The following is a 21,415-nucleotide window of genomic DNA, read 5'->3' as shown; positions in this document are numbered from 1 at the left end:
TTCAGGAGCCTTAGTAGGTTTGAGGCCTGAAGACGTGGCTTATCCAGCTTTTGTTTAATGTTTATAAGTTATGCAGCAGTATTGATGTGGAAAATCCAGCTCTCCTGCTGGAGAGCTTAATCTTAAAATCTTAAATTCAAGGAGGTTGATCCATTTCCTTACCCTCTCTAGGCATCTAGGCAAGCATCAGTTATCCCTGGGCTGGCTCCAGCTGATGAAAAGTAAGTGCTTTCTGTCTTCGTATCGATCAAGTTCAGCATTGGCAGAGGATGCTGCTCATGACCAGACACCCTCTTTGTGTTCCTCAGGGATGGCAACTTGCCAGACATCATTGCCAGCAGCAGTTTTCATGAGTTCCTGGTGAACCTTCATGAAAAATACGGCCCACTGGTCTCTTTCTGGTTTGGAAGGCGTCTTGTTGTCAGCCTTGGCTCCATTGATCTCCTGAAACAACATATCAACCCCAACCGGTTGTGTAAGTGTTCTTTGCTTTGTTTTTGAGTCCATTTGTTCCTTCTGGCCTTGCTTGGCATCCTATGTCAAAGGAAGCTGGGGCTTCATTCAAAGTAGAAAGAAAATGAGACTTAGTTTGTAGCTGTCATGGTGGGTCAGGTATGTCTTTGGTCCTTCTTATTGGAACTGAGCGTCAGTGACCAAGAGTTGCTGCTGTCCAATGGCCATCAAGAAATTAGCATGCTTGTGTCTTTTACCATCTCCCTACAAGCAAATGTTGATGGAAAACGTAATGCTCATTAGTAACTTGAAACTGCAAGGTGAAGATCCTGGAGCCATTTGGCAAACATTTTAAAACCAGCTTGAAATACAATCTAAGAGAAGGAACTTTGCTAAATTAAGTCTGAAAACAGCTGTGCTAGATTGTGATAGCTCACTGGTGTGGTTCAGTATGGAGGTTTTTAAAGTAGTATTTGAAGTGCTTTAACTTCTGTTTTTCTTTGGTGTGTGGAACTTTGTGCTGAAAGCTTCAAATGATCTTCCAGACTTGGAAGTGATCAGTGGTGCTGGTAGCTGAGTTCGCCATCTTAGTCCTGGGAGGGTATTTGAATTTATGGTGTAAGCCTCTTAGGTGGGTGCTTTTCTTCCTAAGGTGATGCTAGACAATAAGTTAACTCAGTTGACGTTTGGCTTTAACCTCTTGTTTTTCCAGTTTTCATCCTATAAGGTTGAATAAGGTGCTGGTTGCACAGCTCTGACCTGACACTGCAAGCTGTCTATAGGCACAGGCACATATCTCAGCATCGCTTTGTGCTGGGGTCATGACGGGTAAGCTTTTTGTGCAATTGCATGATGGACTCAAAGAAAACGATGACAATCTAGGGAAGGTGTAGGAGTTAGCAAAGATCAGCAAGACACAGTAGATAGCAATGACACTCCAGAAGGTGGAAACCCACTCTGAAGGAGCTGAATGCACTTGTGTGTCTTTGGGAAATTGAGCAGACAGTCACTTTCTCCACACTCAGAGAAGTGGTGACAAGCACTTGAGCAGGGAAGTTCTCAGAAATGTACTGAATTTTGGAGTACTCAAATACTGGAAAAAAAAACTAAATACAGTGCCTGGACTTAAAATACAGGTAATGAAGTGACCCAGGCAGCTACAGACTAGCCTGGCATCCTGCTGTGCCCAAGGGCTAAATAGGTTTGTTAAGGATGGGGGTAAATAGGAAATGCATGCTGTACTCCTTTGATAATTGGACTTCTAGACAAGGAAAGAGATAGAATTGTGTTTCTGTCAGAGTTTCAGTTCAGAATTTGCTTGGACACCGCTTGAATTATCACTGAAGGTGGAGGCAAAGGGATATGAAAAGTGAAAGTGGGAGCAAGGCTGGATTGTGTTGAGAAAGCGAAAGGCTGGGTTGGGGAGGTTAAATACTCCCAGTTAGGTTGACAGCCTGTCCTGATGGCATCACACTGGGACCCCTTGCCAGCGCAGGGAAGCAGAGTGTCAGAGCAAGGAGACGCGTACCCCTGGGGCTGGGGCAGCAGCAACAGGAAGGGGAGGAACAAGATCTGGATTGATGGCCTGCAGGATGACATGGCCACGGAAAAAAAGAAAAGAGTGCATGTATTTTCTGTAGAGAGAGGAAAGGATGATGAAACATGAGCCAGACCTGGGATCCTGTGTGTGGCTCTGGCCCCCGCACTCAGCATGATTTTGAATAAAGAAAGTGCAAAGGCAGGCTGCTAGCCTTGAAGTTGGACTAATTGCATTCACAGTTATTAATAGGTTCCTAGTGCCAGGAGACTATTTTTCCTTATGTTAAGGCAGTGTTTGAAGTTGGTACCTTTTCGTGGCCTCTTAGGGCTTTGTTGAGATTAGTTTGCAAGCAGAATTCAAAGGAAGTAAAACTTTGCTGCTGGGACTGGCAGTTCCTGTGAGATGTTCCGGGTAAGCAGGACTGCGAAGGGTGTGGGTGTAAAAAGGGTGGACTAGCTCAGGATTGCCAGGACCAGTGTGTTCAGAGACCCACTTGGAAAACTCCCATGAGCTGATGTCACCTTTTGGGTTGGGACAATAAACCTGATGCACATCAAGTGCTGGAGATGGAGCTATGGGTCCTGGCCTGTTTGAGCAGGACCGCTTTAAGGACTGCTTTATTGCTGTTCTGTGTGCATTTGTTCTCTGCAGGTTCAGAGGTCCTTTCCATTTGTGATACTCAGTTCTGCTTGGCATTTGTTTCGACTGTCTAGAGTTAGATCTTTTCCTCACATTCACTTACAATGATGTCCAGGACAACACTCTGAGGCTCATGGAATGAGGGAGATTTCCTTGTAAGTGGAAGGAACATTTGAAATTTTTGTATGCTTCACTGAGAGGACTGAAAATGTAGCCTTAAGATGTTTTCAAGACAAGGACAAAGGAAGAAGTCTGTGAAAGCTGACGCAGGACAGAGCTCTATCTCTGAGAGACCGTTTGTGCCTTGTGGAGTCCCCGTGGAGAAACAGCCATTTCCCAAATGCTGGGAGGCAGGGCCAGCCCTCAGCAAAGGGCAGCCTGGGCTCCGCAGTCCTGAGCGCACAGCACAGGGTGGGTCAGTGGCATGGCGCTGTCATTTTGCACCAGAGACAGGGGAGACAAAAACAGCCCGTGCTTGATCCAGCAGTTTTCTTTCATCTGCACCAGGAGAATTTTGCAGTTTGTGCAGGTGGTGGTGCTAAGCATCCTCTGGCCTCTCCAAATGCATCTGCTTGCCAGATTTGCCGTGTGGGCTTCACCACCAACCATGTGTCTTTCTGGCTACCCCAGCACTGTACCTCGCTCTGCCAGGAACAGTTAGCGGGCCATTGTGGCACGAATAGCAGCAGCAGCCCATCCGTGGCAAAGCAGCTCGGAGGAGGAATTGGCAGCAGCAGCTCGAGTCACGTAACAGCCTGCTCCACGTGGAGAGCCACCGGTACCATCTGCTCTGCCGAAAGACACACACACATACTCCTTGTCATTCAAAGTGGGAAAGAGGGTGAGATGCAGAGCTTAAAAACATTGGAAGGGAAATGATATGAGAGAAAAGTATTTAGGAAAGTTTACCACATTCATGGCCTCATTAGCTACCTCCATGTCATTAGGCAGTAAGACCTGTGCAGGTGGGAATTGTCTCGTATGTTTGTCTGGTAGCGCAATGAGGCCCTGATCTCTGCTGGGAATCCTAAATACAGCCACAACTGGTAAAGTCATATGTGTCTAGCTCAGCCTTGATGTTTTCTGATGCCTCAGAGGTTTCATTTTCCATCTGGGAGAAATAACAAACTCTTATAAAATATCCCTCTTGAAAACCCCCTGATTGCTGCTTCTAAGTAGTTCCTTAAAGATTCTGCCAGTTTTGCAAGACCCACAGAAAAGTTTAGAGAAAGGGAAAAGCATATGCCATTCTTTATTGCATAGTTTTGCCTTGACATCTAATGTACCTTAGCAACTTTATTAAGTAAAGGCCCCTGGTGGTGAAATTCAGAGTTAAAAATCTAACTGAAGTGAGCTGTGGATATGAAGGAAGGAGGATGTGTGTTTTTATCTAGTTTCTACACCATTGCAAGCGTCTGTGCAGAAGGAAGATGGGAAGCAAGGCAATTAGAAGTACAAAGTATTCTGTAGCTTTGTGGGGCACTGTTTTCTGTCTGAGCTCTGCTGGAGGCAGCCCTCGACTGAGAAAGGTGGGTGTTAGTTTGGGAAGAGCTCATCAGCAGGGAACTCGGCAAATGCAAGAGAAATCATGCAGGAGCAGTAGGGTGTCAGCTGAGGTTTGCTGGGCCGTGAAGCAAGGTGAGGAGCACACAGAGCAACCTTTGGCCCAGTCTCTGATGGGAGCTGATCTGTGTTGAGCACACAGCCATGGTCAGGGCAGGAGAGCGCACCAGGTGTCAAGAGGGAATGTGCTAGAGGGGCTGCAGGTCAGGCTGGAGGAGGAGGGAGAGGAGCACAGCACGCTCACTGGTGTCACCACGTCAGTGACACCACCAGCTGGGATCTGGAAAGCTGGAAACAAGCTTCTGAGGTGTTACTGCTAAAGAGTTCCTTGGCAGAGCCAACAGGCCCCCTCTGCAGGGGTTGCTGATCACAGGATGGTGCTCTGCCCGAGAAGAGACCTTATAGGAGGTCCCAGCCCACTGAGCAAGAGAAGATGTACAGCCCAAAGAGGTGCACAAGTAACAGTGCCTGATTAAAGAGGTAACTGTTTTCATCACCTCTGTGTGGTGTGACTGCCTGACTTTTGAATGGCGTTTCCTTTTTTGCTTTCAGCGGATCCTTTTGAGACAATGCTGAAGTCCCTCTTGAGGTACCAGTCCAGCCTGAATGCGGATACAGGAGAGAGCCACATGAGGAGAAAGCTGTGTGAAAATGGCGTCAACAAGGCCTTGCAAAGTAACTTTGCTCTCATCCAGAAAGTGCGTAACTGCCTTTGTACAGCAGAGAAGCCCTGTGTGGCTCACAGGGAAATGTTTAGTGAGAATGATCACTAGGATAAAGGAGCTGTGTTCAAATTAGTGCTGGAACTATAAGCATCTGAGACAGCAAACAGTCTCTGCCCATTCAAGCAGGGTGTGAATATTTGGTTTCTCTTAGCTCCAGTGGGTTACGGGGAAGGCTCAGCTTGATGGCTTTTTATGCCAAGATACCAGATGCAGTTAAACATACTGGAGCATCTGGATTCTAGATTTATTTCCCAGGACAGGAGCGGGGAGCAAGGAACCAGCTCTTGGGATCACAAACAGGTGAAGAACTGTTCTGTTGACTCAGTCCAGCAGCCAGAATTTGATCTGTGTCTTCTCAGTCGGGAGCTACTAGCATTAAAGGTTGTAAGGCTTCTGTTGTGATAGAGGGAGCAGGAGAGGAGGACAGGGCTACCTTGTTGGGGGGAAACCTTGGGAAGACGCACAAGATTTGAGGCTAAAATGTTACTGTTTGTAAGTTAATGGAAGGAAACCCTGGAAAGAGTGTAGCTTCATGTCATAGCCATGAAAATGTGATCTGCCCTAGCAACTGGGTGGGAATGTCTCCAGGGTAGGTTTGGTAAATAGGCTGCTGATATTACTGCCAACTAATGGTTCCTTCCCTCTCCAGCTGTCAGAAGAGTTGCTAGCCAAATGGCTGTCTGTGCCTGAGGCGCAACACGTGCCCCTCTGCCAGCACATGCTGGGCTTTGCCATGAAGGCTGTCACACAGACAGCTATGGGCAGCAGCTTTGAAGATGACCGGGAAGTTATCCGATTCCGCAGGCACCACGATGTAGTAAGTGTCACAAAGAGCCAGGAAATCTCCTATTATCTTTTCCTACGCCAGCAGCACACGGCTTGTGTCTGTGTACAGTTTAGTACAAGCTACTGCTGAGACTTGAACATTAAGTTAACATTAAGAGCCTGAGGGCTCTGCCTCAGTTATCCCAAGCTGAAACTGTCAGAAGGATCCTACTGCTCATCCTGCTGTCATTAGTCTAAGACATTTCTAGAGGATCTATGGGGATCAGGAGCCCAGATCCAATGGCAATTGAAAGGTGTTTGGTACATAAGTGAGTTAAACTCTGTTGGGAATGCTAATGGCACTTCCACTTTTCAAAGATCTTCTGAAGGCTCTGGGACATTGTGGAGACAGGAAAATCAGAGAAGGTCCCAAGCTGTGTCCTCATCTGGGGATGTTAAATCTGCTGGTGATAAGGTAGGAAAGAAATAGTTAATCTCCCATTAAAGAATCCCATGCTTTTTTTCCTACAGTTGTAATTACAGTTGTTTCATTTCAATTCAGTTTCAGCTATCATAATATCTGGAATGAGACAGGCTGTCCTAGAGAGGAGACCAGTCTTGTAGTCACGGGAAGTCTTCATTTGATTTGGTGTTTTCGTATTACTGAACAGGGGAAGAATAGAAGGGTCTCAGCTTGCGGTGAGTGATGATGCTCTTCTCCCTGTCCTTTCAGATCTGGTCAGAGATTGGGAAAGGTTTCTTGGATGGGTCTCTTTACAAAAACATGACCAGGAAGAAGCTTTACAAAGATGGTAGGTACCTCCCAAAATCGGGGTCTTCCTTCCACTCTGATTGATACTGATTTTCAAGCCTGTTATGGCAGTGCTTTTATTTCTTATATATTTCACGGTAAGTTACTTTATTTCTCAGTTGTCCTGTCTTTTTTGTCATGAATAGTTAAAGCCTTTCAGTATTGATTGAGAAGATGTTAAAAGCAGTTTGTATCCAGAACTAAGGATTTGCTTGTTAGTCCTCCAAACCCAGTGTTTCCATCTTTTTGTTGTTAGTTCTTTGGGTTTCAGAACCTGAGCACAACTACTGTCCCATTAAAATGGGCTTTTCTCATGGGCACTTGTTCAGGCCTGTTGCTGAGTTGTAGCAGTATGATGCATTAGGACACAATTTCACAAACTCCAGGTAGTGCAGGTTGGTGTTTAGGTGTTGCTGATTTCAGCTCATCGAGTACGTGTCTCAGTTATACCTGTAAGGCTGGCTTTTTATAGGCAACCTGTCTTGCTTGGTTCCTTCCTTTTCAACTAAATTGGAGATATTGCCTTCCAAATTGACAGCAACATGTAACAGAGGCTGCTTCTGTAAGTGAGCCCAGCAGGGCCAGCTGGTCTGAAAATCTGCTTGGGGAGATGGATTTGCTTCTCTGCAGCACTCAGAATGACCAGGTTTTAAAATAAACATGTTTTTTTGCTTCCAAAGCTCTGATGGAGATGGAATCCACCTTAAGGAAAGTTACAAAGGAGCGCCGAGGGAGATCATTCAACAGACACGTCTTTATAGACACCTTGCTGCAGAGGAGCCTGAGCGACCAGCTGGTGTGTGCAGCTAAGTCATTACACACCAATGGACTTGCTCATTACATTGTAGCCTTTGATTAATTTAAGCTTTTGCATCTTAGATCAGATTCCTTACTAAAGCAGAGTTTCTGGTTCTTTTTCCGTCCCCACAATGTTTAATTGCATTAGGCTTCGGTAGCTTCCTTGCCACCGCTTCATTGCTATTTTTATAAGCCAGAAGTATGTTAGCACTATGCATGGCTCATGTCATCCCAGTGCAAGGTCTGTGGAGAGTTCACTCCGTGTCTTCTAGATGTATTTCCTGCTCTCTGCACTAAAGGGATTTCATGCGCTTGAATGGAGAATGTGCCGCTTCTTTTTTATCTTTACAGTCTCATGAGCTTCATTCTCTGAAGTAGATTTTATTTCCTAGATTCTGGAAGATACCATGATTTTCTCCTTGGCAGGATGCATAATCACTGCTAACTGTAAGTACAGATTGTAAGTAACTTTCCATCCTCAGATTCAGCTGTCTGAAGCTCTGTGTGATGACATGAGGCTTGTTCTAGGCTAACAAAAATTATAGTCATCATTCTGTTTCTCCTGAGCTACAGATGTGTAGGACACGCTAATTTTACAGCGGACTCTTGACACAGCCTCACAGCTAGTGATTTGAAACTAAGCTGTGTTTGACAACCTTCCCAGTCTTTTGGTGAACCTTAGATTTTCTTCCCATTGTTTTTCGCTTGCACTCTCAACTCAGCCAAGTGATGCTAAATTTCATGAAAAAGCACCAAAAGATGTCAGCTACAAAGATTGTGTTGTAAAATAGGCTCTGGCACATGGGAAGGAAATTAGAGCAGAGTGCTGGAATTTGACTGGCTGCTTTGAATTTCTGGAGGATAGGAGTGCTCCATGTATGGAAGGCTTTCAAATAAGCTACTTTGTGATTTGTGCAAAGATTATGGAAAAAAAAAAATATGGATATAAATAAGCTGGAGCTGTGTAAAATCTTCTATGATGGGGGATGGTTATCAGGCCCTGTATCTCAGCCAGTGGGCTGGAACTCCAAAGAAAACCTCCTAGGTGCAGCTGGGTGTTAAAGATTGTGGCAAGTAAATTGGGCAAATATGATAATGCTCCTCCCAGAGAATATCTTCTCCAATTTTAAGGGGCTCGACTCCTCAGGGATTCCAGATAGTTCTAATGAATAGACAGGTTGGAGTGGTAGGAACATTTACTTGTAGCTTTAGGAAAACTGTATCCTACACAGTTATTTCTTATGCAAGGTTTCTGTTTCACTCCGCTATTGAAAATATCTCTTGAATAGCTCACAAAATAGCTGTAGATGTGAGGGAGACAAGTGCTGGCCAGCCTGCTGCAGGGAGCTCTGCTGCTCTTCTTGCTCCCAGTCAGGAGCCCCAGACGTTGGCTGTCTGGAGTACCCACCTCAGATGTGCTGGGGAAGCCCCCTAAATAAGGGAATTTTCTGATGCTTTGGACAAACCAGCCTTTCATTGGCGTGGCTGGCCTAAAACCCTGGTTCCCCAGGGTTTGCTGGGCTGTGTGGTCCCTTCCCCAGCCTGCTGTGACCAGAGGGTCATCCTTTTCTGTGCCAAAAAGTAATGTTGCAAATACAAGAAGTAAGAAAACTGAATTCAGTTTGTAAAGGATTGAATTTTCTGGGCCCAGTCTTATATTGATTTCTTCCCCAGCGTGTACCTGGGCAGTCTATTTCCTGACAACCTCCGAAGATGTTCAGCAGAATCTGTACAAGGAGATGGACGGCGTTCTGGGGAAGGGACCAATTACACATGAGAAAATCGAGCAGCTCAGGTGGGTCCTATGGAAGGAACTGCGGAGGAAGGTTGTGTGGGGACAGGGGCTTCATGTACTGGACCTGGTGCCCAGCCTACACTGGGACAGGATAAGGCATCCCAGAGCTACTCTGTTCTTTTTTCTGGAAGTGATCAAACCACAGCATGACTTGCAGCACAGACAGAACGTGCCGTAGGGCTCCAGACATGGGGACCAAGCTGCTGTCTTCAGGGTGTCTATAAGAAACCCTTTAGGTTCATTGGCAGAGCACAGAATCAGTGCCCAGGCTGCCAGGCCAAAATTTTTTTGCTTCTTGTTTTGTTTGGTTTCTCTCCTGGTTTTCCGAAAGTTATTTTAATGGTTGGATTCATTTTAGACATACCTAGAGAGAAAGCATGGAGTAATCTTCTTTCAAAAGGGCCACAGAACTAGGATGATGGCTGGTCAACAGTGTGCCTTTATTTTTCATGCATCTGTTGGTGCAACGGGGTACGTTTTGTATTTGGACCAATGTCAGAGTTTCAGTAAGGGAGTATTGAGTGTGTGGGATTCTTGCCCCGTCTTGTATGGGTGAGAGGTTCAGGATAAGGACTGGTGTGTTTATGCTTTTAAGCAGAGTCAGTTTGGTTTAAAATCAGAAAAAAAGTGTGGCGAAGAGATATTTCAGTAGCCTTCCCTAAAAGCTGATAATGAGATTCAATGCTTCTTGCGAAGATGCTGGGATTCTTGGCCAGAAAAAAGACAATGAAGTGCCTCGGTGTGGCTTGAGAGAACTCCAGGAGCAGACTGTGGCCCCAATGCAGCAGGTGCCACCACAAGGACATGGACAAACTTCTCTCTGGGAGGGTTAAACTGACCAAGTCTTATGGTTGCAGGTACTGTCGGCAAGTCCTGTGTGAGACAGTGCGAACGGCACAGCTCACTCCCATTGCTGCACAGCTGCAGGAGCTGGAGGGAAGAGTCGACCAACATACCATCCCCAAAGAGGTAGGGCAGTACTGGGAGCACCAGAGCACGTTCCTTTCCTGGAGGGGAATTTGCCGTTTCCTCTTCTTCCTGCAGGGTGGTGAGGCACTAAGACCATTTCTTCTGACGCTGTTGAACCCGAGCAGCTGCTCTGGCATCTCAAAGTACAGCTTAGCTCGAACTTCGCCCTGTAGTTCCTCTGTGGCAGAGGCTCTGGGAATTCATGGTCTCTTCCTGAGCAGATTTGCTTCCAGTTCTGGGTCCACCGAGGGTGAATTGTCTTTTGAAGGGGCTTACGGGTTCAGTTGTGCATAACAGAGCATGATTTCAGGCCTGATCGTATCACCCAAATACTTGCTCTCACTGGGATTCATCTTCATACTTGGCCCTCCCTCCTTGCCATTGTTCGCTCTACCCATGCTCTTTTGTTTTGTTTTCATTACATTCTTTGAGACAGACTTCTACGCATCTGGAAAAATATCAGGACAAGACAGTAGAAACCCTGGCTGTGACCTTTAGGCACTATTACAATGCAAAGATAGAGGTGCGATAGAATCATTTTGGTTGAAAAACACCTCTACGATCATGGAGTCCAACCGTTCCCCACCCCCGGAACTGGCCCGTGTCCTGAGACCCTCATCTCAGGTCTGTCCAACTCTCCAGGGATGGTGACTCCAGCACTGCCCTGGGCAGCCTGTTCCAATGCCCCACAGCCCTTTGGGGAAGAAACTGTTCCTAAATCCAACCTCAACCTCCCCTGGCGCAACTTGAGGCCATTTCCTCTGCTCCTGGTGCTTGTTCCTGGGGAGCAGAGCCCGACCCCCCTGGCTCCAAGCTCCTTTCAGGCAGTTCAGAGCTCAGAAGGTCTCCCCTCAGCTCCTGTTCTCCAGCTGAACCCCCAGGTCCCTCAGCCGCTCCCATCACACTTGTGCTCCAGCTTGGTGAGGCCAAGTCCCAGGTGGCCGGTGAGGGAACAGGTGGGACTGGGAAGGGTGAGAGGATAAGTCATCCATACAATGTCCGGCCTCACTGGACTGCTCTCCTGCCTGTCCAGATGTCTCCATGAGACCCCCTGGATCAATACCCATTGTAGAATGCTGCTATCACTTCTTGTATACACTGAAAAATGATAGAAAACAACTTGGAAAGAAAAACCCCTCTTTTATGAAATCATGTTTGAAATCTTCACCATGAAGTATCTGATGGAAAGCTCTCCCAGGAGTTGTCCGAGTGCTGAGGACTCTCTCTCAGCCGTTCCTCCCAGCAGAGCTGTTCCAGCCTCGGATCCTCCCTGTGGCTCCTCTGGCCGCTCCCGCTGTCCTGCCAGCCCCGCCGGTTCCCGAGGGAGCGCTCCAGTTTCTTGCCCGGTGTCCCGGCGGCAGCGCCCCGGCCCCACAGGGACCCAGCGCGGGGCTGGGGCGGGCACAGGAACCGGCAGCAGCAGGTGAGGACGTGCATGGTGGTCCCCTCTGCTCTCCTTCCCTGGGGGCTGCCCTGCAGTTATTGACATAAAGAACAACTTGGTGTCTAAATAAAAGAGGTTGCTGTGAGCTAAGAGGATAAAAAACAAAAAGGGGAGCCCAGAGAAAGGGGAGGAGAAAGGACACAGACAGGGAGAGGGAAGTGGGGGAGTCAAAGAAGAATCAAGTGTTTTCCCTTAGAAGCAGAAAGGAAAAAAGGAAGGAAACGTTAAGAACAGAACCCCCAGCGCTGTCCCCAGCCCTGGCTGCACAGCGGCGCCCAGAGAGCCGGTGCAGCCGCTGCCCTGGGAGGAGGCGACGCTGCAGCCTCCAGCTGTGGTGTCACCAGCTCCCATCGCCTCCGGGACACGCTGCCCTGCGAAGGCTGGCGAGGCCGCCCCTCTCCAGGGACTGGCGCAGCCACCCGCCGTCCTGAGCAAGGAGGCAGCAGCCAGTTCTCCAGCCTCTGCAGGGATGGGAGCAGAGCGGGGGCCTGACCCGCACCCCGACTCAGAGGGAGGGCAGAGCCCTGGGGCTGACGGGCTCTCCCCGCCCGCCTCCTGCTTAGCAAGGTACCACCATCAGTCTTGCACTCCCCAACACAAGCCCCGGCTCCGGAGGCACGAGGCACCTACTGAAGTCTCTGGGCAGAAGCTCGGACTCACCTATGTGTTGGAAAGCGCCAGCTTCTTGGCCGGTGGTGGTGACATGGTGCTGCTGGGCTGCGGAGCAGCACTGGCCGACAAGAAGACCTTCAGCTTTGCCAGCACCAGGCTGGCAGGAGCCCTGCTGCGAGGGTCCCTTCCCGGTGTCCCGGTGTTCTCCCCGCTGCCCCACGGCTCCTGGCCGGGCATGGGCTCCGTCAGCCTGGGGGAGGCGGGCAGGGGCCCGGGCTCCCAGCAGCGCTTCCGAGGAACTTGCGCTTTGGCCCCACTGGTGTGACTGGGGCCGCAAAATCCTGGAGCCGCTCTGGGCGCGGGTGGCGGCTGCGAGGAGAGCGGCTTCTTGGGCCTCTGGGCTGCGTCACCGGGAAACGCTGCAACCGCGTGTGTGGCTTTCCGGGCCAGCTTGGGTGACGGTGACCCAGAAGGCAGCTTGACACGGCCAGGCAGGCTGGAGGCAGCTTTGGAAACGGGACCCTCTGAGCTCTTCCCGGGGTTGGGGATCCTGGGGAAGGCAGAGAAGGGCACGTGTTAACTGCCAGTGTCTGAGCGACTGCAACACTCTTGTCGTAGCTGCGAGAACCAGGAGCCAGAAGCTCCGAGGAAGTGAGGAGCTCTTGAGCTACAGCAAAACCACTACAAGGGGCTGGAGCTCTCCCTGCCACCCTCCCCCGAGCCAGCACACGCACGTGGGCGCTGGGGCTGCCTGGGCCAAGCTCCTTCCCACACCCATGCACGTGCCCCCAGCCCTGTCCCACATGCTGAGCAAGGGCAGAGGGGCCGGGGACACAGGGCACGCTCACCTGAGGTAGAACAGCACATACGCCTTCTGGTTAAGGACCACCTTGATGTTACTGGGGCGGACCACGTTGTCATTCATTTGGTACCACTGCCCGTCGCTGGCCTACAGAGGGAGAGAGAACGGGGTCGGGCTGTGTCCAGGGACGCTCCTGGCCTGAGGAGGAGCAGGAACAGGCCTATTGGCAGAGCTCTGCTCCCCAAAACCCCAAGCGGCCCCGGGCAAGTGAGGGGACTCTGCGAGAGCAGAACTCCACTCTTCCTGTGACGGAGCACAGCCCGTACCCCGCAGTGCTCCACACCACGCACGTCTGCTGAGCACCCTCCTGTCTGCGCATTACATGGACCCTCGAGCACCCGCCAGCCCCCAGCACAGAGAGGTGCTAAGAGAGCGCCCTGGGCTCACCTTCACGTAGCAGTAGTAGTGTCCTGCGTGGCTGCTGTACCCCGAGTGCACCAGCACCGCGTAGAGCCCGTACATGACCGGATCCCCGCTGCTCTGGGACATGTACGGGCGGATGTTCAGGAGCTCAGGGTAGCCCACGTCCTGCGGAGAGAGGATGTCTCAGGAGCCTGCACAGCAGATGGCAAGAGCGGCTCAGCTGTCCTGCGAGTCCCGTCGCGCGAGGGAGGGGGAACACGCTCTCCACAGGCAGAGCCCACGGTGAGGAAGACATCAGGATGAGCCAAACTCCCACCGCAGCGCACAGCTGGGGAAGGGCTGCAGGACTGCGGGAGAGCTCGCACCGCGCACAGAACCACCTCCCACCCTGCTCGGGGCAGCAGGGCCTCGGGACAGGACACAGCCCCGCTCTGGGTTGCCGAGCACTCACCTTTGTGATCTTGCCTCCAGTGAAGTCGGCAAAACGCTTCAGAGCAAGCGTGAGAACATTGGGTGCTCGGTGGATGGTGAAGCGTTTGGTTGCCGACACTTTCTTCTTGCATCTGCACAGGGAGAGCTTGAGCTATTCATGCTGTTCCATGACCCAGGTGCTTCTCAGACCTGGCCAAGCCACAAACCCCCCGGAAATGACCCTGCTGGGAGCGGGTACCGCTCCAGGGCACCTGCTCACGGCCAGGTCTGCTGGCTCAGGTCCCCGTCTCAAGAGGAGGGAGATGACGAGTGACAGGCTTCATCGCAGGCTTCACAGCCACGAACCTCACGGTTTAACGGTGGAGCAGGTCGAGAAGCCCTCCTGTACTGCAGCTGCCCTCCTGCTTCCCACCAGCACAGTCGCGGCCCCTTCCCGCCCCAGCCCCGCACACTCACCTGTCACACCGGTAGGCGTTCTCTCCGCCCAGCAGGTCTGGCTTCACAAACAGCTCCAGTGCCTGCTCTACGTTTGCGGCTTGCTGCCAGGACAGAGGAGAGGTCAGGGCCAGGCAGAGGAGGCAGCGCAACAACAGAAGCTGATTCCCTCTTGCCTGCACCGTGCCTGACACGGGCAGGTTAAACAGCCTCGAGCAGTAGCGGTGCAGCTGCAGGAACATCCCCTGCAGAGCAGAGCGCCTCCCCGCCTGACCCTGCCCCGGTACCGTGATCTCCACCGGCAGGTCCAGACAGGGGTCAAAGGTGTCCGACACTGCTTTGCACATCAAGCACTTCACTGCAAGAGAAAGAGCAGTGAGCACCCCCTGGCACAACACGGCACCGCCACCCCCAGCACAGCGCAGGCAGCTGCCGTGTTCCCCCTCTCCGCGTTTGGGCTCTGGGATGGCAGCACCAGCATTTGCAGCCTCTACGTGCTGGGACAACAAGTGCTGCTGGACAGCTGGCAACGTGGGTTCCTTTGCTGGTGGCAATGAGCTGGGCACCCACAGCCAGCAGCTTCGTGACCCACAGATACCAAAAGACTGACCAGCTGCAGCTCTGCATAATTTGCACATGCTTAGTGACTTTCCCAAGTTACTGCAAGGCTCTCGGGGAAACAGCAGCCCTGAGAGTCACAGGCCCAGGCCCTGGCAGCCAGCACTCACCATGGGACCGCAGGTGACCGCCAAAGATCTGGTGGATCAGGGTGGTGGCTTGGGTCTGGCGATCCAACCTAGAGACGGCAGCTCGGATCACACAGCGCCCGGCCCAAGAGCCGCCCCCAAGGGCCAGCGCTGTGTCCTCAGGATCCAAACCCAGCGCAGTCACAGGATTTGGGGACAGAACCGCAGCTGTGCTGGGGTGGAGGCGTCAGGAGAAGGCAGACAGCAGCCCAGCAGACAAGGGGACCAGCAGACAAGGGCAGTGACGGCCACCAGAGGCCCCACGTACTCTGTGCAGTCAGGCAGGCAGGCCTTCTGCATGGCATCGATGGTGAAACGGAGGAACTCGTGCGCGTCCTCTTGCCTGCCCCAGCGGATGTGCGGGGCGATCTCTGCAGGAGAGGGAGGGATCAGCCGCAGCACGCGCTGCAACAGAGGCAGGTCCTCCCGCCCTCCCTCGGGGCAGGGACTGCGGGGTTTGAGCTCCCTTGGTCCAAACCAGACTTCAGACTCATGTCGGCCACGGGGGAAGCCCAACAAGGCCCATGAAGGCCCTGGCAGGCTCAGTGAGTTGTCTCAGAAGAACCTCTGCCAAGACCTGCCCTGGTCTCAAAGGTTCTGCTCCTGCAATAGTCTCTGCCCTCCCGCACGGCTACAGGAGGAGACGCGAGGGCAGCCATCCTTACTCTTGAGGTGTCGGACAAAGGACACTGGCTTTATCACGCTGCCGCTGTTCACGAACGCCTGCGTGACGTGGTTCTGCATGACGCATGTCATGCAGAAGCCGCTTTGGTGACCTGGAGTGGGAGAGGAGAAGACAAAACGTTGAGGACAAACCCATCTTAGTCCTGGCTGTGTGCAGCACAGACAAAGCCTCTCAGACGCAGGGTGAAGAGCTCGGAACACTGCTACGGCCATGAAAAGTGGATGCTCCCGTATGCAGGAATGTCCTCTCCACGGAGAAACGGGCAGGAGGGAGCAGAGAAGGCGCATCCCGGCAGCCGCACAGCCCCCGGCACAGCCGTGCGCAGGGTGCTGAGCGCAGCCCCGGGACAGGCGGGCGCTCCCCTCCCCACTCACAGATGCGGCTGTGCTCCTTGGACAGCAGGTAGTTGGCGAGCGGTGGCGTGTAGGTGAGGCACTGCAGGGTGGCGTTGAGGAAACAGGTGTTTCCCAGGTTGAGCAGCCCGGCGCCGATTCGCTGGACACGCTGCCACTGCATGGCGAGGCGCCCTGCAGGGAACAGCCCCTTCTGGGGCGCAGGGACGCCGTCCCCGTGGCGCCCCGGGGTCCGGTCGCTGCCTGCAGGGAGAGAGAGGCGGGTGAGCCGCGGGCTGCGCAGCGCAGGGAGAGCCCCCGGCCCTCTGCACCCACCCTGCTGGCCCGGCTGTCCCTCCTCAGCGCCGCGGGGGTGCTCGGCGGGCTCGGTGCGGGGGCTGAGCAGCAGGTACTTGGCCCGCAGCAGCTCCGGCTGGCTGGAGAAGCCGTGGCTGGCGGGCTGGAACTTGATCTTGTGCCGCAGCACCTTCTTGGCCGAGGTGCTCAGCACCCGGCCCAGCGCCCCGGCCTCGCCTATGTCCCGCCGCGCATTCAGCAGCTCCCTCTGCTTCGCCGTGCCCGCCATGGCGTGTCACCGCACGTGCCACCGCCTCAAGGTCGCGCCGGTCTCTCAGTGTCTCCCTCTGCGCCACCACACGCGCTTCCCGCGCCTCCTCCTCAAGTCCCGCCCTTCGCTGCGGTCGCTCGCGCTCGGCTCGGCCCACGGACTCCTCCCCTCGCCCTCGCCGTGCGCTCCGCTCCGCGTCCAGAACGGGACTGAGCTGCGCCTGCGCGTCCCCGGCAACGCCAGGGGCGGAACCTGCCGGGGGCGGGGCTTGTTGTGACGCCATCGTGCTCCGGCCACGCCCCAGAACCCCTAAATGGTCACACACTGTAGTTCCAGTGCAGGGAACCTGGACACAGTGGTGGGTTTGGCCAACAAAAGCCTCTGCAAGTCTTACGAGGCCAAGACGCAAGGTCTAGTCCAGTCCGAACTGGTCCAAGGGCCACTGCATGAGTTATCTCACGCTTAATTTGTTCAAAGGCTTGTCGTTGTTCAGGGCCCCACTCAAATTGGTTCTTTTTTCGAGTCACTCGATAGAGAGGGCTCACAATCTGGCTGTAGTCAGGAATATGCATTCTCCAAAAACCTACAACGCCCAAGAAAGTCTGTGTCCCCTTTTTATTAGTAGGTGGAGACATTGCAGCAATTTTGTTGACCACATCCATTGGGATCTGACGACGGCCATCTTGCCATTTTATTCCTAAGAACTGGATCTCTCGTGCAGGTCCCTTGACCTTGCTTCGTTTTATGGCAAAACCAGCATCCAAAAGAATCTGAATTATTCTCTCACCTTTCTCGAAGACTTCTTTCGCTGTGTTGCCCCATACGATGATGTCATCAATATACTGCAAGTGTTCTGGAGCTTTACCTTGCTCCAGCGTGGTCTGGATCAGTCCATGGCAGATGGTAGGACTGTGTTTCCACCCCTGGGGCAAGCGATTCCACGTGTACTGGCACCTGCTGATCGTCAACCATCAGCAGTCCTACGACAGAAGGATCATCTGAAAGACCAGGCAAATCAGACAGCTGTTCAATTTTCTCAGTGTCCACAGCTGCTATACCAAATCCCCACCTATACCCTTTTGGGTCCTTAAAATACCCTCTCTTGAGGTAGTCTATGCCAAGGATGCACGGAGCATCTGGACCAGTCACAATGGGATGCTTTTGCCAGTTTTTTCCAGTTAGGCTCATTTCAGCCTCTACAACAGTCAGTTCCTGGGATCCCCCAGTTACTCTAACAATACTGATGGATTGCGTTCCTTTATAATTAGAAGGAATTATTGTGCACTGTGCACCAGTGTCCACTAAAGCTTTGTACTCCTGGGGGTGTGTTGTACCAGGCCATCGTATTTGTACAGTCCAATAAACTCTGTTATCCCTTTCCTCCACCTGGTTGGAGGCAGGGCACCTCTAATTTCTGGTTTGCACAGTCTCTGGGTGTGAATTAGAGGTTCCTTCAAGAGCATCAGAATCTCTTCTGCTCCTTTTGTAAGCTGGAGCAGCCACCTTCCTAGGAGTTTTTCCTTTGTTCTCACGTACTCGTTCTTGAAGTTCTGAGGTAGGTCTTCCATGCCACTTATTCATGTTTTCTCCCTGCTCATGTAGGAAGAACCACAGTGAACCTCTTTTTGTGGGCTGCCTGTGTCCTCTCTCTCGAGATTGGAAACGCCTTTTCCTAACAGCTGAAACATAGGTTTGTGCAGGTCGTGAATGGTACGTGTCTTCTCTGAGTTCTTTGATTTCTTGCAATAGCTTTTCAAACCAGTCATCAGATTTTTCACACAGTTTCTCCACAGCAGAGACACAAGCCCGTAGAGAACCAGCAAGGCTGTCCTCAAACTCACGGAGCTGCTCAATCACTTCAGTAATATCTTGTACACCTCTAGATGACCAGAGCTTTCCTGCCAATGACTTAGCATATGCAGGTGATGCACTTTGTACAAATCTGCGCCACAGAGGTTGTGAACAATTGATTCTATCTGGGTCTGTTCCCTCTTGGCTGTTTGGTCCAAAATAGATGATCTCTCGCACAGCTAATTCTCTCAGGAACTGAATACCTTTCTTCATAGTATTCCATTTCCCTAACTTGGATATACAATCTTCCTTGTAGGGAAATCTTACTTTCATAGCTGCCAGGAGTCGGGTCCAGAGAGTAGTGGCATTAGACTCTCTTGAAATTGCCCTATCAATGGTGGAATCTCTTGACAGAGATCCCAGCTGCCTGGCTTCACCACCTTCCAATTCAATTGTTTCTGCCCCATTGTCCCAGCATCGGAGCAGCCAGGTTAAAATATTCTTGCCTTCACGATGACTAAAGCCTTTTCGCAGATCTCTCAGCTCACCTGGAGAAAAGGTCACTTCATCTCCTCTCTGTCCTAATGGTGCCCCTTGGGTTGACGTTGGCCCTGTGGCATCATCTGCTGCACGGGTAGTCTTTCTAGTGACTTTCTTACAACCAGCAACTGATGCTGATATGGGTTTACCATCATTTGATTCATTTCCAGAGTCTGAATGACTGTCACTGTGATCGCTATGGTTACAGCGGCAACAGTGCCCAGTGTGTGAAGAAGGGGGGGCTGCCTTTAAGGCTGCAGAATTAATGTTATCAGAAGCGACCTTGGCAGAGGAACTCTGCGGAGGAGCTGTAGCTTCAGCCTGCGAAGGTACTGTTGTGGGGGCAGTGGCTGCAGCGGCAGCTTTCGCTGTTTTGCTCTTTCTCGAGCGGCCAGGAGTGCTTTTTGCTAAAGCTTCCGAAGACGCATCACAAATCTCAGGACTAAAAAGAGACGCAAACCTCCTGTTAAACGCCATTTCTCTTAACAGAAGCACAAACTGACACACATTCAGCAAACCAGATAACACCATCACAGTTCTATCAAAACTCCAAGGATATTCAAAGCTCTCTAAAACATTTGCGAACTGTCCTAGCGAAAAAACAAAAGTATTGTTAGTCAGCCTTTCTGAAGGTTCGCTTGACCAATTAGCAAACACAGAGCCGTACTGCTCTTTAATCTCTCCTGGAGACTTTTCAAGGTAAAGCAGAAGTGAGTAGAAATTCATTAGCGGCTGCAGTATAACGAAATAAACCAGTGACAAACCACACAGTATCATCATGAGCATTGTCCAGTTCCTTGTTGTTATATAATGAATACTTCGATTTAAAAAGAAGGCCCAATACAGATATGGAATCAGTGAGCACAATGCAGAAAATAACTGGTACAACTTAAGCCATAACATCTTTAAATCAATGTAATTCACTTTGCCTTAATACCACTAAATAATGTCCAAAGCAAACAGACGCGCGAGTATCACAACTCTATGAGTTGACACCGTGCCAAGAAAATTGAAAGGTACGTCAGAGCAGTAGAAAAGCCAAAAATCTCCAGATTTACCCCTTTCTCGAGCCCCACGTTGGGTGCCAATTATCTGTCGAGGGTTAAGATTGCGGGGTGACAATAAAACCCTGGCAGATGTATTGTTAACCCCCTCTTCCCCCCCACTTCCCCCTTTTGCCCCTCCCTCCCCCCCTTTCCACTAAGGAGAGGCGATTGGGAGGAAAAGAAGAACAGAGAGAAGAGAGTTGGAAAAAATTAAAGATGTTTTACTAATGCTACTAATAAGAATAGAGAAAATAATACAAAATATACAAAACCAATCTTGAAAGTCTCAGCAACTGCAGAGCCGGCACCCAAAGTCCTGGATTAGACTGCACAGCCAACCAGAGCTGGATTCAGTCTCTCACTAGGCCTCAGTTCGCAGGGACGACTAGCAAGGTCCTCTCCTAATGTCGGCCATAAGAACAAGAGAAAAAAGGGACGAGATCCTCGTGATCTCCCATTTTATATGAAGTATTCACGTGAATGGAATGTTATACACAGTTGGTCAGTTGTTTCTCGTCGCCCCTCTCGCGAGATGTCCATCCATGCTTATCAATAAGTTTGCATTCCATTGCTAGGTTTTACCAAAACATGTGTCTGGTTCTCTAGGAAAATGCAGTTAATATGAAGGCTTTAGCTGACAGGCAAAATTCACTGAAAGAGAAACTTGTTTTTAACAATACCAGGACAACGCAGTAAACACATTTTCAGTACCCCTCTGCAAGGGCAATACTGTGGAGCAGTTCTTCTGTGAAATCCCCCAGATCCTCAAGCTCTCCTGCTCACTCTCCTATCTCAGGGAAGCTGGGTTTGTCATGTTTAATGCTTCTGTATTTTTGTGGTGTTTTCTATTCATCATACTGTCCTATGTGCAGATCTTCAGGGCTGTGCTGAGGATCCCCTCTGAGCAGGGACGGCACAAAGCCTTTTCCATGTGCCTCCCTCACCTGGCCGTGGTCTCCCTGTTTACCAGTACAGGTTCCTTTGCCTACCTGAAGCCCCCTTCCATCTCCTCTCCTTCCCTGGACCTGCTGGTGGCAGTTCTGTACTCAGTGGTGCCTCCAGCAGTGAACCCCTTGATCTACAGCATGAGGAACCAGGAGCTCAAGGGGTCTATCAGGAAAGTTCTTGCAGATGTGGTTCTCAGTGGTAGTAAATTTTCCATCACTCTTCACGGATGACTCCCACAGTGCCCCACTGAAGGCTTGTCCTTTGTTTGGTGTTTTCTATTTTCTTAATAATTATCTTTATAGTTGTTAGTTTTTATTATTTTCCGACATAGATGTTTGAATCCATCATACTTCTCTTGACGTATGAACCTACTCTGTCTAACTGATATAAAAGTATGCCTCTCATTGGGCAGAGCTGACACTCTCATAGCATCTCTGAAATAAAATGGACTCACTCATTGGTGTGTGCTGACTATGAAGATCGTGAGCGGTCGGTGAGGTAGATACCCAGGGCTTTCTGAGCTCTGACAGTGCAGAAGAAATTCTCCAGGGTG

General features: G+C 51.0%; 2 protein-coding genes and 1 pseudogene across 3 annotated transcripts in view; 2 read left to right on the top strand and 1 right to left on the bottom strand.

The window, feature by feature from the left end:
* The window catches only part of LOC308041735 (neurobeachin-like protein 1), a 347,706-nt pseudogene that overhangs the window by 67,205 nt on the left and 259,086 nt on the right, over positions 1-21,415 (top strand). The window lies entirely within an intron of this gene.
* Positions 58-10,352, top strand: LOC308041688 (cytochrome P450 20A1-like; the record flags this gene model as incomplete). The annotated part of the gene is made up of 11 exons (XM_080346592.1): positions 58-78; positions 172-221; positions 309-475; positions 4,748-4,893; positions 5,570-5,737; positions 6,419-6,497; positions 7,177-7,292; positions 7,687-7,741; positions 8,969-9,089; positions 9,947-10,058; positions 10,134-10,352. The coding sequence occupies 11 exons, from the start codon at positions 58-60 to the stop codon at positions 10,350-10,352; spliced, it is 1,254 nt and encodes a 417-aa protein (XP_080202718.1).
* On the bottom strand, positions 12,163-16,555 carry LOC308041687 (ubiquitin carboxyl-terminal hydrolase 36-like; the record flags this gene model as incomplete). The annotated part of the gene is made up of 10 exons (XM_080346591.1): positions 12,163-12,664; positions 12,963-13,063; positions 13,364-13,504; positions 13,791-13,902; positions 14,228-14,310; positions 14,494-14,564; positions 14,935-15,002; positions 15,221-15,323; positions 15,618-15,728; positions 16,012-16,555. The coding sequence occupies 10 exons, from the start codon at positions 16,553-16,555 to the stop codon at positions 12,163-12,165; spliced, it is 1,836 nt and encodes a 611-aa protein (XP_080202717.1).

This window comes from Nesoenas mayeri, assembly GCF_963082525.1.
Source record: "Nesoenas mayeri genome assembly, chromosome: 6".
Lineage (NCBI taxonomy): Eukaryota > Metazoa > Chordata > Aves > Columbiformes > Columbidae > Nesoenas > Nesoenas mayeri.
This window is presented reverse-complemented; position numbering and strand designations above follow the sequence as displayed.